The 15397-nt window shown below is 41.3% G+C and overlaps 1 protein-coding gene across 1 annotated transcript; it reads right to left on the reverse strand.

Annotated features, from left to right (window-relative positions):
* Nucleotides 1-592: 592 nt before the first annotated feature.
* SLC46A3 (solute carrier family 46 member 3) lies at nucleotides 593-13299 on the reverse strand. The gene is made up of 6 exons (XM_071736525.1): nucleotides 13213-13299; nucleotides 12774-12992; nucleotides 7111-7984; nucleotides 6578-6661; nucleotides 4987-5143; nucleotides 593-3220 (listed from the first exon to the last, which is right to left on the reverse strand). The coding sequence occupies exons 2-6, from the start codon at nucleotides 12963-12965 to the stop codon at nucleotides 3133-3135; spliced, it is 1395 nt and encodes a 464-aa protein (XP_071592626.1). The 5' UTR covers nucleotides 12966-12992; nucleotides 13213-13299; the 3' UTR covers nucleotides 593-3132.
* Nucleotides 13300-15397: the final 2098 nt, after the last annotated feature.

Raw genomic sequence — 15397 nt, forward strand, 5'->3', positions numbered from 1 at the left:
AGGAAGCTAACTTTAGGGGTTAGCCAAGCTGGAAAGAAATGGTTCATGTAAGAAGACTGTGCAAGAATTTATGCTGCCAATAAAGCAATGGGAGTCAAACGAGACTGAGGCAAAGAGCTTTCTGAGTTAAGACGATATGCTTGGCAGTGTTGCAGTGTGTTAAGCCAGGGCCTGGGCCTGGGCTTCCTTTTCCCTGCTTGTACAACCTCATTCGGCAAGGCAGGCAGCAGCCTGCAGGGGCACTGCATGCGAGCTGTACCGGCAAGGGGAGCTGGAATGGACCCGGCCTTGGAGGAAGGCACCTGCAGATCCACAGGTCTGAGAGGTTCCACACACACACCCCTACATGGTAATACATCCCCCAGCACTGCCCTTGCTCTGCAGTTCCCTGCCTCTTCTTGGTGCTGATGTTATGGGCAGCATCTCCTCCCCATGCAAAAAAAAGGAGGCAAAAATGTTTTCTTGCACTGCTGTTATGACCAGAAATAAATAGATACCATAGTGCTGCTGCTTCTGTTTGTATAAATATTTCTTCACCATTCATCCCATTGACTATTTGTCAAAGAACAAAGCAAGAACTTCAAATACAACATAGAATTTAAAACAATAAACTTCATTATTAATTTATGTCAAAATAGTTTGCATTTACATACAAATAGAACATTTTTCATTGTGCAAGATTTAGATTTAATCTGAAGTGCATTAGTACCTGTTTTCCTCAGCCTGCACCATGCTAGGCACTTAAGAACACAGTTCATACCCTTCATGTGATTTGACTTAAATTTCCAGTCAGTTCTAAATGCTGCACCTACCAGAAATACTTCACAAACAGCACGTGGTTTGTACAGCAAAATCAAAGCACAACAAATCTACTCCTAAAGTGGAAGTGCTTGTTATCATCTGGAGTGATCCAGCGCCCTGTGGAACAGGATTGTTTTGTTGCTACCTCTGAGTGCAAGCAGATGTGTGTGTTGGAGAGGAAGTGAAGGCACACACCCCTTCTTAGTTTGCTTATTTTTTTCCAGGCAGTTTTGTGTGAAATGCTGAATTTCATAAAGCCTTACATAACTGCATAATGAAGACACAAAGAAGACAATGTAATCTTTGTGCTGAAATCCTTTACATCATTGTTTTCTTAATCTAAAAGTACTCATTATTAATATTTTGGACCCGCTGGCTGCTGTAAAACTCAGCTTGCTTCTCCAGCAAGCTGGCAGCAACTTGGGCACCTCAAAGAAGGAGAGTTAAGCAGTTTTATTTACTGGCCTCTAAACTAGCTAAGAAAAGCTAATCATCTTTAATTGCCAACATCAGCTTTGGTAGTTCAGGACAGATGTGTAAGAACTGGCTAGAGCTATTAACTGTGCAAATATTCATTCCCCTGTCCTGGATCAACTGCACTCTTTTCACCAGTGGTGGTCTCCTGGATAGTGTAAACTCTCCTTTACCCTGTTTTAACCCTATTCCAAACTTCTCAGTGATCCTGATAACATAGCTTGGAAACAATGCTGTTGTTCAAACAGAAAGAATCTACAATAGTACAGTGATATGATACTAATTTTTTCAGCAGAGAACTACTGAGTAACTGAGGAGTACTCTGTTCACATGATGGATATTAATGACTGTAAGCAGATCACGGATTCCACAGCACATGCTGTGTAATTCTTATCCCATGCTGTGTGCATGTGAAGTCAGTTTCCACACCACAGTTTTCTGTCTGTGGATGTCAACCATTTAATGTGATTTTGATTTCTGTACCTAATCTGTTGTGGGGGAAGACAGTCACATGCAACCTACTGGCACTTTCAGGGATGAGAATTAGTTATCCAACTCTGAAAAAAAAAGATGGGAGTGATCCTTAACATGGTGTTATATTTACACTTCTGCACATTCCAGAAGCTAATACTCTGGATAATTTCTACTTAAAGATCTCAAGCAAGAAGGTGAAGAGTCAGTGCAGAAACTTATTTCTAGGTTTGGTAGTTTCACCAGTTTGCACTGTGGCCCTGGGCAACTCACTTGTCCTCTTGACTTTTCTCTCTGTCTGCAGTGGGGAGGACAAAATCTGTTATGGAAGGAGGTTCTTAATAGCATTTGTAAAGTGCTTTGAAGCTGAGAAATGCTGTTCAAGTTATCACAAATCAGGGTGTTTTCACTGCAAGATGAGTAGGTACATGATCCAGATCCGGCCACCTCATTTCAGGGTTGCTAAAAAAATGGTCAAAAACTACTGAAAAGAAATGCTATAACAGCATTTTTCTAGAAGAAACATTTAACCTAAGTTCAGCCAAATTAACTGGAAAACAAGCAATAACTATAGGACAAAAATAGAGGTGTCTGTATGCAGTCGCTAATATATGGAAAATGATAAATATCCAATAAGGCCTCTGCAAAATGTAGGCATAGGCCTAACTTCACAGTCTGCAAGCTGGAAATTTTCCAAGTATGATGGTTCTGTGGGAAAATCCATTTTAAGAATTAAGTCACAGGCAAGGTTCACACATCATGAATTATACTTGCACAAACACTCTGCTAACAGAAGAGCAGTAAATCTGCTTACAGCAGGTGCAAGTACTGCCTCCTGTTCAGTTGCCTTCTGAAAAAAAGTACCTTTTAATTTAGTGATTTAGGCAGGTTTGAGGTCTTAATCATTAGGACAGGCCTTTTAAGATGTACACAGCAGACTGCATCCTCAGCTGGCATGAGCTCCACTGGCTCCAGCAGAATTGCCAGCACCCTCTGAGTTGATAAGCTTATCTCTGTCACCTCACTGAGAATGATACAAGATCTATCACATACACAAGATGTATCACAATCCACAGCTGACATTCTCAGGCTTAAGAAAGGGTAAGTGGAAAGAATATCATCCTACCTTATTTTTTTTCTTCATGCTGAAAGCAGCACTAAAGTCTCCACTGCCAGCCTATTTGCATAGTTAAGTGTACGAGTTAGCATTATTCAAGTGCTAAAAAGAGACTGGATAAAGAGTGCTAACAAATTAGTGCTTATTGCTGTAGGGCCACTTTGAGATGCCATCTGCAACTGTTGTGTTATTTCTATGGTCTCTGCATGACAGAATGGTCTCTGCCACTGCATGTCAGATTAGAGAACACAGGTAGATGAATCCTTTGTTCAACTATCAACACTCTCTATGCTGGATACTTCTTCAGGTACAAGCAGAGCCAAGTCCTCCCCATTCCAGCTTGTGCACAGAAGCCAGCTGCAAGACACAGATAAGAGAGATAACTTTAGCTGACATAATTAAGTACAGCATGTTGATTCAGCATCAACAAACACCCTCAGTATTTCTGAGTTGTTCTGAGCAAACAAAAGCAATGATGGTACTTGCAGTTATTGCACAAGTTACACATCTGCTGCCTTTGATAAGGCCACAAAGATGATCTGGAGCACTTCTCCTGTGAACACAGACTGAGAAAGTCAGGGTTGTTTAGCCTGGAAAAAAGAAGGCTACGAGGAGAACTTAAAACAGCCTTTCAGTACCTGAAGGGGCCCAAAGAAAAGCTGGAGAGGGACTTTTATAAGGGCATGGAGGGATAGGATGAGGGGAATGGGTTTAAATTGAAAGAGGGGAATATTTAAATTGCATATTTGGAAGAAATTCTTTCCTGTGAGAGTGGTGAGATTGGCACAGGTTACTGGAGAACCTGTGGATGCCCCATCCCTGGAAGAGTTCAGGCTGGATGGGGCTTGGAGCAACCTGATCTAATAGGTGTCCTTGCCCAGGGCACAGGAGAACAGATGGTCTTAAAGGTCCCTTCCAACCGAGGCCATTTTATGCTTCTACAATTATGATTCTATGATAAGCACTAAGCTACTATGCCTGATTCATCATGGACTGCAACAATTATCCATTCTGCTCTCAAATAATAACACTGCATGACACCCTCAAAGGAATGGTTTTAAGAGAAAGGTTATTCAAAAGGTGGCATATCTGAGACACTAAAGACAAAGAAAAGAAAAATAACTTTCAAAAATTTATGGTTATGGTGGACAACAGTTCTGATTGCAGGATGGACATAATGATGGTAAGCAGCTGTTGTCTTTTGCACAGGATAGAATTTTTTTTAACAGAAAGTTTACCAAACAGCACTGAACTAAATTAAAACTACTATTTAATAAATCACAAGTATTTACTGTGCCTTTGTTAAGGTAATTCCTCACTTTTAAATTACTTTACTGAAAAGCATTCTCCACACTCAGTAAAGGACCCCTTAGCTTCAATTCCCTCCCATCACTACCTTAGTCTTCAGTTACCACTAGGGTAGCTTCTCAGAACAAGACTGCATAGAACTCTGTAGTCAGGCAGGCACAGATTTGAAGGGATGTGAAATGTTATAAAACTACAGTATTATAACTGCCTATTTAAAACTTAGAATGTAGCTAATGTAGAGATAAAAGGTAACTGAGGTAAGTCAAACCAAGTGAAGGCATGCACATGTAGTCAAGGGTATGGAGCATCCCACTAGTGGTACACTTGGGGTGGATTTCAGCTTCATGGAATTAGGTGACAAGTTCACAGCACAGAGCTGAAAGGAGATAGCTGGATCAAGGATGAGTATGGAGAAACTCCAAGAAGGTGTAGGGGAGTAGGTGTTCAGAGAAAAAACAGGAAAAGACAGCTACTGGCAGCTGCAGAGCCACTCAGAGACTGGTCACAAGCCTCTGAGAGAAAGCAGCCCCTTATAAGCCTGGGGTCCCTCTCTCCTGACTGATCACCCTGGGGAAGACACTGCCATGTCCACTTGTTTCAGCTCTGCCCCACTCCTAGAAACCCCCCACACTTACTCTAAGCTTGCTATATATCAGTACCTGAATTGGGTGGAAGGCTACACACAAAGTAATCCCATCACACTTGAAAGTACTGAAGTTTCAGAGCTACCACACTAAATGATTCTGCTTCAACTCTTGTCAGAAGAGAAATTCCCAGCCAAAACAGTCAGAAGCACCCTTTTTATCTGTACTTACCACAGGACAGCCAGTGGAACTAGACAAAGGCCTGCTGACAAGAGGAAGCTAAAGCCTGAAAACCATGCAACGGTGGCTGCATAGAGAATGTTAAAAACTGAAAGTGAAACAGTGCCGGTCACAACTTCTAAACAGGCAATACAAGCAAACACAGCACCTGCCAGAAACAAATAGATGGATTACAAAAAAAAAATTCAAAATAAAACCAAAACCATCTCAAAGTATTAAAGCTTTAAAACCTGTTTTGAAAGACCTAACTATAATATTTTAGCACATGCAAGTAATAAGCACCTGAGTATCATATCTCTACTACCAAAGCATCTTCCATGGGAACTCCTAGTAAAGAATTGGTTTTTTAAATTATATAGCTCAAAAAATTCTTAGTTCATGGAGACTATTTTTCTGTGCTGCTATTCTGTCATCATACTTACTTTTTGAACCTGCTTATTACATGAAGTTCAAGTCATTCATCCTCACCAGCCAAGTTCTGCACATCTGCATCCTTTACCCTTTCCAATGCTCTCAATTGCCACTCTTCCTTTATATTTTTCTTTCTCTTTTGCTTCACCCTTCTGTGCAGAAAAGGCCCTGATCCCACACAAACTGCTTGTTCAGCACATAGCCATCTCATTTTTGAAAGGCAAGAAGCAACTTTTTTTGCACTGAACTACCCTTTGGAGTGGCTGTCTATCCCCTAGTGTCAGAGCATGATTTTTCAAGTGAACTCCCACTCATGAGACTATAAACAAAATCACAATGGGCAAGCATAAAAGCATGACAAGAGGCAATCTGATTCCTGCATCAAACTACTCAAATACCCAAAGCCCTGAAGAATGCCAAGAAACTACAAAAACAAGAGGTGTTTGTTATCATAGTTCAGTATAAAGAGATCTTTGTTTTAGTGTATAATGATACATTTTTTTTAAAAATGAAACCAAACAGCTCAGATGAATGCTTCTAGAAAGGATGTACTCCCCAAAATCTGGTTACAGCAAAATATGGGATACTACAGCCATGTTTTGAGGCCTGACATGTTTTTTTTTTCCTGTGTTCCATATGGAAAGCACATTGGGAAGTAGTATGTTCCATTTTAGGGGGATGGATTTAAGTTGCCACAGGCACCCATGAAGCTGGGCACATAGCTTAGGATCCAACTCTAGTAGTTTTCAAGTGCTTTGAAGGTTGACCACCTACTGCTTACTTTCTAAATTAGTAAGTATGACACTGACTAAGTAACAGATATACATCTTTCTCTGTATGTCAAAAACCCTCTGAATGTAGAAGCACTTGTGAAATCACATCTGTGTAAATATTGAGCATTCCTCTGCCTCAATTTTACCATAGTAATTCTTTTTAGAGCAGTAGCTACTTTCAAGGTTGAAATTTGTAGCAGTTTCTAAACACAATGTTGCTTATATTAGATTTAGAATCAAAAGCCAATAATGTAAGAAAATGGGGTCATATTACTTAAAAGAACTTTAAAGAAAAGTAGTCTTAAAATGCCAATACATCTGATTGTTTAAAGGTAATCAGTGCATTTCTGTTCTGAAATATCATATTATTGTATTGTTTAAATATAATTACTACTCACCCTGTTCACCAGGGAGAACCACTTTTGACAGCATGGATCGGAGAACAGGAACAGGCATAAAGCAGAACAAAGATGGCACTCTCACTGGAATGCAACAAATCAGTCATGAGGCACTGGTGCAATAATCTTACCAGGATTTTACAAATACATTGCAAATTAATTAACCATATACTTTGGAATGATCAATTCCCCATATAGTAAAAAGGCAAAGAAAAAAGACAAACTAGAAGTACACTGAGACACATTTATCCAAGCGAAGAAATTAATAAATACAATATATCTTTATGGCATTAAATCAAATAATAAGCAAGTAATTCTGTTCTCTTGCCACAGACTTTTAATTAAATCTTTTAATTAATAAATTAATTTTAATTAATCTTTTAATTAAATCCTAAATCAGTCTGACCCAACATTGTATTTTTCTGCTCTATGACCTATGGTACGTTCAGTATCTGCCAACCATACCCACTACAGGTACCACAGCAGAGTTTTTATATATACTGTTGACCATGGAACAACTGAACCAAACTCACCTAGAAACATGAGCAGAGTAGTTTTGGCAAAGGCAGCCATGACCATCCCTCCAATGTAAGAAAATATCCCAATGAAGACAATATAAATATCTTTGAGACATTTAGAAAATAAGTAAACTCCTAAAAAACTGGTCAGAGAGACAGAAGTGAAAGCAGCTGCTCCATATCCAATGTATACTTCATTCCAGCAGAGTGGCTCATCCAGTTCATACAGAGTAAAAAGAGAACTCCCACCAACTACACTAAAAAAATAAGTCATAAATGTAAAAAGTAACACAAAGATTAAAATTCTCTTTTTATAAGGAGCGGTTTTAAAAAGCATGTACACTCCAGAAAATGTCTCTCTCAGAAGTTCTTTACAAGATAGTGGTTCCTGGTGCTGGAATTCAGAAACGCCGACTGTCTCTTGCAGAAGAAATGTAATATAGATAATATTAATGACATGAAGCACTGATGCTGTCACAAATGTCCACGTAAAGCCTATTCCTCTTAGAAAGTAGCCAGATGACAGTCCTGCCAATCCAGACACAACTCCAAAAATCAGATCCACCACAGCTATTCGTGTTGTCTTCTGCTTCTCATCCTGACACACGTCTGCTATGAAAGCAAAGCCTCCTCCGAGGAAAGTTGCCATACTCCCAAACAGTCCAGTAATAAATGCAACCCCAAACAGGACAGAGAGTGACAAGGAAAAAAATGATATTACAGTGAGGCAAATATTAGCAATCAAAGCTCCCATTGATGGTAGAACTAAAGACCTTTTGCGTCCCTGGTGATCTCCATTAGCTACAATCACAAAGGCAACTACGAGGCTAGGAATGGCAGCAGTTAGGTCAAGCTGCATAGTAAAAATAGAGGCTTTTTCTTGAACTTCCTGCAAAGAGAAAACAAAAAACAATTGTAAATACTTAATACATTGTATAAAGAACTATCTATAATAATATTACACTTACATAGTTATTCACCTGAAATATTCATAGCACAGTGCATGCTGATAAATTAGATATTGTATTATTATAAACACAATATATACAATATAATTTTATAAGATCATAGAACACTATATTATGTTATAATAAAATACAGTACATTACTGTGGGTTTATAAGAATTCATATTACAGAAATTGCTAATACAAAGGAATTGCATATTGAAAGACTCCCACTTTTGTGATTTTACCTCCAATATTCCTCAAATACGTTCCTCAAATATTCCTCAAATGTTATATATTAAGCCAGAGCTTAATTTGTATATTACAGTCTTATTAGTACTCTTGACAAAGAGGTTTCAATGGAGATGAGAGAACAATTCTTTTGAACATACATTTCCAAGAGCTGGTGCTCATACTGTAAGCACCTCCTTCAGTACAGGGTAGGGAAAAAGTCCACTGGGCCTATTTTAATCTCCCATAAACCTGTAGTAAAATAGCCTTTGATTGAGGAACATCCTCCATGCTCCCTACTCACAGCAGATCACTTTTCTTTCCTAATAATCATACCAAGAAGGTTACAAAGAAACAATTCACAGACCAGCGGATTGTGTGAGTAAACAGACCAGGATTTGCTCTGACATCCCAGTGTACAACGGTAGCAACAATAACAAAAAACACCACCACAAATGCAAAACACAGGATTAAAAATTATACTGACCCACAAATATGTGAATTAACTGATTTTTAAAATACTGGAAAGCTCCAAATTCTGAAACCTTCCAAATCAGTGTTCTCTCTATAGATAAGCTACAGCAGGTCTGCACAAAAGGAACAGAAGGAACACTATGACAAGAAACTGTAAACACCCATTACAGGGAAAAAAATTTCTGAGTTCTTTTTAACAGAACTACAAAAATGCAGCTGAAAATCAAACAGGTAAAACATCAATGGCTATAGAAAAAAGAACTGCAGAAAAGTCAATGTAAAAAAAAACAACTATCTTGTTAGGAAAGCAGCTGCTAAATGTTGCTCAGCAAGCTAATTCAGATCTTGCTTTTAATATATCCTGACAGACAGCAGCCACAACAGCCCTTTCAAAGACAACCACCTGGTCAGACAGAAGAGCAGTGCAGGAAAAGGAAATAACTTCATTTGCACAAACCCATTACATTCTGTATGATAAAAATCATAGAATCATAGAACTGGCTGGGTTGGAAGGGACCTCAGAGATCATCAAGTCCAACCCTTGAGCCACCGCTGCGGTTGCTAGACTCAATCATAAACTTCCAGGTGCAGAGAGTAGTCAGCCTGGAAGTTTTTTACATGTGTTCTGAAGTATCACACTGCCTGGGGCTGGGGTTACACTCTTCCATCAGCAGCAGGTACAGCCATGCAAGTCTTTCTGAGCCATTCCCAGCCTCTATTCGAGCCATCTGTATTCCACGTTTCAGGTGTAAGGATCCAAAAGATGAACCTTCCCTAGAATTCCCAGGAATGTACTTGGGGCAATTTTAAAAGCTACTGAATGCTTTAGAAACGCATATTTGTATTTATAGGCAAAGACTCAAAGTTTTTAGTTCAGTGACTTTGTTTACAAGATACCAGGTTCTATTGCAAAAGAAAAATTCAACTGACACTGAGGCCCTCAAGAAAAGCCCTCGAGATCCCCAGCACTGTGGAGTCTTTTACTCTTCTTACAGTGTCTGACTACCTTAGGATTCATGATGTCCTGTCCACTGGCCAGCACTGTAGTCATCCTGGAAGTGCCAAAACCATGAAGGCTGAGCAAACTGAGAAGCAAAATGATATTCTGATCATCCAGGTCAAAGACAACTTACTTGTCTACTCATGCGAAGACTAAAAGACAAAGTACAGAAAAACTCAATTTAAAGTGTAAAGTGCTCAAATGCCCACCTCATGTTCTTGTAAAGTCAATGGAAAGAACTATAGAAAAGGCCAGGTCAAACCCACATCTGCTTTAAAACCATGTAACTCTATTACAATAAATGGAATTTCATATCTTTGAAGAGAAAGGTCGATTTTTTTAAAATTTGCAAATTCACTCTACTCTGAAAAGAAGCTAATGGTGGACAGAAATACCTCTTAAAATCATGGATTTCAAAATTAAAAGAATGAAAAAGAAGAAGCAATTAACTCATATAGAGATTAAATTAATAGAGAAATATGGTATATGAACAGGACATGACAAACAGACAGGCTCATAAAGTTTAAAAGAATTACTGAGTAGCAAAGGACAGTGCGTGGATTGGATAATAAATTGAATGACAATGTTTAATGATTAATAGTATAGCTTGTTCTGAGCTAAAAAAAATATTATCCAAGCCAGTGACTGGAATGCTTCAGCTTGTATTCCAATTACCTTTGAACTAATTTTTAATATTATTATGAAATTAATGATTTCCTTCAAATTTTAAGAAATAAACTAATTGCTGCAGATTAACCATTTTGAACTCTATTCTACTTTTTTGCAGACTCAGTCACAGAAGTGATTTTTGTTTTCAGTTTCCTTTGAGTTTGCTTTGAAACAGTTGAGATTAGTAAAAAGCTCCTCAATTCTCAGAAGGACTTACACCAAATTAACTGTTTAAGGGAGGTTTTCTTCAAAGTTGATGCCAAACAGGGCCTGTTGGAAACATTCCCAACAGCAAAATTTACAGCATCTTTAAATCCAGAACATCTACTTCACATGATCTCAACAAAGGGTTTGGAACTGCATTATTGGACCTACTCTTTTTCCCATACACAAGATTATTGTTCAGTACAGAGACAGGGTTCCACTGAAATTAATCCGTTTTGAACATTTTACATTCTCATACTGTGGCAACAAATGTGGTATCAGAAATGTAGGCAAGACATCCAGAACACAGTGTAACTGTTCAAAAACTCATTCCCTGATGGCAATCATTGAAATAGAGGGAATGGAAATTTCACAGGAAAGGGAAACAAGTTATATTGATCATTATTCAGCTACAGTCTTGAAGGATTCAAATATCAAATTAATTATATTTCATATTCTTCATGACAAAAAACCTGTAATATGTGGATTTGCCACCAGATGAATCAGAAATGCTGCCTAAACTTCAGCTGAAATTAAGCATTCTTCTTCAGTATTTTGCAAAAAGAAATATGAAGTCTTATACTGTGAACCACTGGTGATCACAATTTGAAAATCAGGTGGAATGTGAGGGATTTCTAGCAAATGCAAAGTGCAGAAATGCTTGTGAAATGCAGGTTTCTTGATGGACTCTGCAATTAGAACTGTATGCACCACACTCAGTTTTCCTTTCTGTTTTCCTTTCTGTTGACACAACAGTGTATCACAAAATGCCCACACACAGCACCAGACAAGGAACCAATACTAAGGAAAACACTTTGGGGGAGTAATATACAAACACTACTCAGACAGTACTTATTATCACCAAATTAATTCCAATGGGTGTCAGACACTACCTCCTTCAGTTGATGGGTGAACCTGGAAGGAATGCTGGACTACGATTCTATTGACCTTTTTACTTTCACATTCTTTTTACTAAGACTGGCTTCTGTCAGCTGAGGAAGAACCTTCTCCAAGATAAAAATCCTAAATTATTTATTTGATTATCTTCAATAGAAACATGTACCATTAAAAAAAACTATGACAAATAAAGCAGACAAACTCAGGTGTTCAGTCTTGTGCATATGCAGTGATTAAAACAGAATCTCTGATGCACAACAGATATTCAAATCAAGGCACGTAAGCAAAAATTTTCAAGTGCCCTTTTCAGCAGCATTGGGGAATGGCAACTGATTGTTTCTGTAACTCCGTCTTCTGTGAAATTTACAGTCTGAGTCATCTACTTTTCTGACTCTACAGTCGTTTCATGTTCCATCTAATCCAACCTAACTGCCAGTTGTTGTTGCCAAGGATGGCTCTGTTGCACCTCTTCTGGAAATGTGTTTTTTATTTGCCATCCCCATGAGAGATACAACAATCATGCGGCCACAGAGTGTGTCAGAGCAATGCACTGCTTCAGAAAAAAACAACAATCAAAAAGCAACAAACTGGAAAAAAAAAATTTATGACATTTCTGTTGAATCAGTGTCCTGATCAAATCTAAACCATGGCCTTAACTGTAGACTGGCAAGATAAACACACAGTGGGCAGCAGCTGGGGGAGGAAAAGGAAAACAGTATCATCACCTCTTCTCCTGAGAGCCCAAAGTTATCTCTACATAAGTGTAACATTAAAACTGCACTGGAAGTTCATGGGAAGAGATTCCAATCAGAAACTAGCTATACAGTATGGTAACTATGAAAAAGTGCTAAAAATGTAACTGGCTGACACTAGAAGTCACAGGGCCAGCTGATGGCTCATGAACACATACATAATCACGGTTACTGGCAGGAGGAGCCTCCAGTGGCACGGTGGCAATGCCAGCCAAATGCCAATTTGGGCCCAATTGTCTCAGATTATTTTCAGCTCCTGTGAAAACATTAATTTCTCCCAGCATCTTCCTGGTTTTAACTGCTTAAAAACAAACTTTGATATTTTAAAAACAATGCTTAGTTTTTAAAGCACCACAGCTATCTACAGTAGCAACAAAGTGAGCGCAGCTTACTGCTTTTCTGTGTGTAAATGACTAAATCAGGGTATATACAAGGAGGTGACCTACACACCAGCTAATTGATTTACAGTTTATTTACAACTGTATTTTTTCTCTCCCCCCTCTTACCTTCTGCTTGATATAAGATGGGCTACTTTTATTCAGCTCGCAGTGAGAGGCATTGCTGTCGCTTATGAAGCTGGAGTTGTACTCCTGCTCCCACAGCCGTCTGTAGATGAACTGTTGGGCCAGCGGGCTGGTCAAGGAGGTCGCGAACGTGTAGATGAAAATAACGGGCTCCACGCACAAAACCTTCTTCATTTCTGGGCTTGGGGCTCAGTCCTGCACCTAAAAAACAACACGCACTTACTCCCGACGTGAAACGCAAGCACCGGACACGCTGCCACGCTCCGCCCCGGTTGCTGACAGCCCCGACCGGCCCAGGAGACCCCAGCACCGAGAGCCCCCCCCGGGCACACCCGCCCCGCTGGCATCTCCGTCGGCCTCAGCCGGGCCCTGCCCCGCAGAGGGTCCCCCCCGCCCGCCACCCGCTCCCCTCCGTCCGCACCGGCTCCCAGCGGAGGTCACACAGAGCCGGCGCTGCGTGACACCGAGAGGCGGGACGAGTCGGACAGCCGCGTCCCTCAGCGGAGGAGTGTCCCCTGCCCGCCCCCGCCGGCCCGGCACCGCCCCTCGGGCCCGGGCCACAGGGAGTTCGGAGTTGGGCGGCTCCATCACCCCACGGTGCCGGCGGCTCCGGGACCCTCCGCCCCGCGCGGCCTGCGGGCGGTGTTCGGCGGGCTGCGGGCTGCGGGCTGCGGCCTGGCACTGCGGGCCCAGCATGGGCGGCCCTCTCCGGGGCGAAGGGGGAGGGGCTCGGCGGTACAGGGCCGTACGTGGGGGATCGGGCTCGGGCCGCAGCTCCTACTGATGGCCGGGGGCGCGGTGGGATGCTGCTGGAAATGACAACCGAAAGTTTGGTGATTTCAGCAGCAGCAGACGTCGCTGTCATTCAGTGTTTACTGCGCTGGAGAGTTTCTTTTGGCCGAGTACGCAACGAGGATGTCCCCTGCCCGCGGTGCCTCCGGCCCGGTGTGGCACCACAGCAGGGAACCCGGTGGCCAACTCAGCCCCGTGGGGCCGGTCAGCCATGCCCCGGCCCAGAAGGACACTGCGGGTTGTTTCTGCTCCCGTGCTTTCCACTCTCAACTGACACAATTAATTATAGATATACAGAGGGGTTTTATTATAGCAGCTCCCCTTCCACACGCTCTCCTGGCTTGTCAGGGTGTGTAAAAGCGACCTTTGTCACCCACCAGCGGGTCTCCGGGTCATACATGGCATCCCCCCCGACTGGTGCCGTGTGACAGGGGAAGGTGCGGAAAGTCACTGCTGACACAGCTGCTGGGGAGATGCTCGGGCTTGACAAGAACGGTGCAGATCCACGGTTCCGCTTGGGTGGGACCTCTACATGCCTCAATGTTTACAACAGAGGGAGCACGCCCTGGCGTCAGAGTGAAAAAGTGGAGGATGCCATTTTGTACAAAACACAGAAGCTGTGTCACCTCACTGATAGTGGCTGTTCGTTGTGTGACAGATGCTGGTTTCCCTCTGCTTTTGAGGTGGGGTGGTCTGGGACAGACACCACAGTACAAATGCTGTCTTCTTTCTCTTTGGTCCACTTTCAGTTTAAGACATCAGGTAAGGATTCTGGTCTCCTTGCAGGCATGGCACAAGGACCCTTGCAGGCATGGCACAAGGAGAGGTGACACAGTTGGGGCATTCCAAAGGACTTCCTTTCATTCTTAAGTACTGCTTTCCAACTACAAATATTGCACAAAAGACATGTTTGCTAAAAACACAGAAAAACTTAAAAGGTTCCCTGATGTATTTTTTTTCTCTTAAAACAAGAAGTGCAGTTTAATAACTTAATTAATATTCAGTTCCTTCATAAACTGACTTGAAACCAGTTTAACTGTAGCAGGAGTTGCATGATCTCAAAAAAAGCTTTAATTTGTTTCACCGGCATGTGACATGTCATTCAGTCCCAAATTCAGGGACAACACTGGCCTGTCATGTGTCTTTTAGCATAAGATTAGCCCAATGTACAAGCTCAGTGATCTTCAAATGGCAATCTCGTTTGGTCTGGCATATAGACCTGCTCATAGAGGCACAGAGATATTTAAAAAAAATAAGTAATTAAAAATGTGTGACTCTGACCTGAGACTGACTGTAGAAATTATTGTCCTTCTCTATCTTGGTCCAAAGTCTGATTCATCCTGTGGCAGTATTTTGTTTGTCACAGGGTAAAGCAAAAACAGTCATGTGAGGACCACATCCACATGGGCTGCTAGATGAGAGGATCTCTTTAGGTCACTCAGCTGCTGACATTTTTGTGGATGTGGTGAGGAAGGGATTTTAAACCTGTGGAAACTTTCAGTTCCACAGAGGGTTTTTTTTATCCAGAGCCCCAGTAAGTTTCTTGCTAGGTCCAGCTGTGCTAAAGAGCATCCCACTTATGAACCCAAGCATCTGAGTACAGCTCAGGTTGAGGGGCAAAACTTGTTTTAGCCAGCAGTCCCTTCAGGACAGCCTTCCCCATGCCAAAGAGCAGAGCTCTAGCTCTGTGCTTTAGAGAAATGTTCTGTTTCTGGTTTTCCTACCTCCAGTAACTGTGTTTAAGCCTGGGCTTGGGTTTGCAGAGCTCACTGTCTCTAGCAAAGTTGTGGCCTCACCAGTGCTGAAGGGCAAGG

This window comes from Heliangelus exortis, chromosome 1 (assembly GCF_036169615.1).
Source record: "Heliangelus exortis chromosome 1, bHelExo1.hap1, whole genome shotgun sequence".
Taxonomy (NCBI): domain Eukaryota; kingdom Metazoa; phylum Chordata; class Aves; order Apodiformes; family Trochilidae; genus Heliangelus; species Heliangelus exortis.

Excerpts from the sequence above, each read along its gene's own strand:
- SLC46A3 (XM_071736525.1), bottom strand. The coding sequence starts at position 12,965 with ATGAAGAAGGTTTTGTGCGTGGAGCCCGTTATTTTCATCTACACGTTC. Across the intron at positions 5,144-6,577 it reads GGTTCTCCCTGGTGAACAGG|GTGCTGTGTTTGCTTGTATT; the intron begins GTGAGTAGTAAT and ends TGTTTCTGGCAG. Across the intron at positions 3,221-4,986 it reads GTTCCACTGGCTGTCCTGTG|CTGGCTTCTGTGCACAAGCT; the intron begins GTAAGTACAGAT and ends TGTGTCTTGCAG.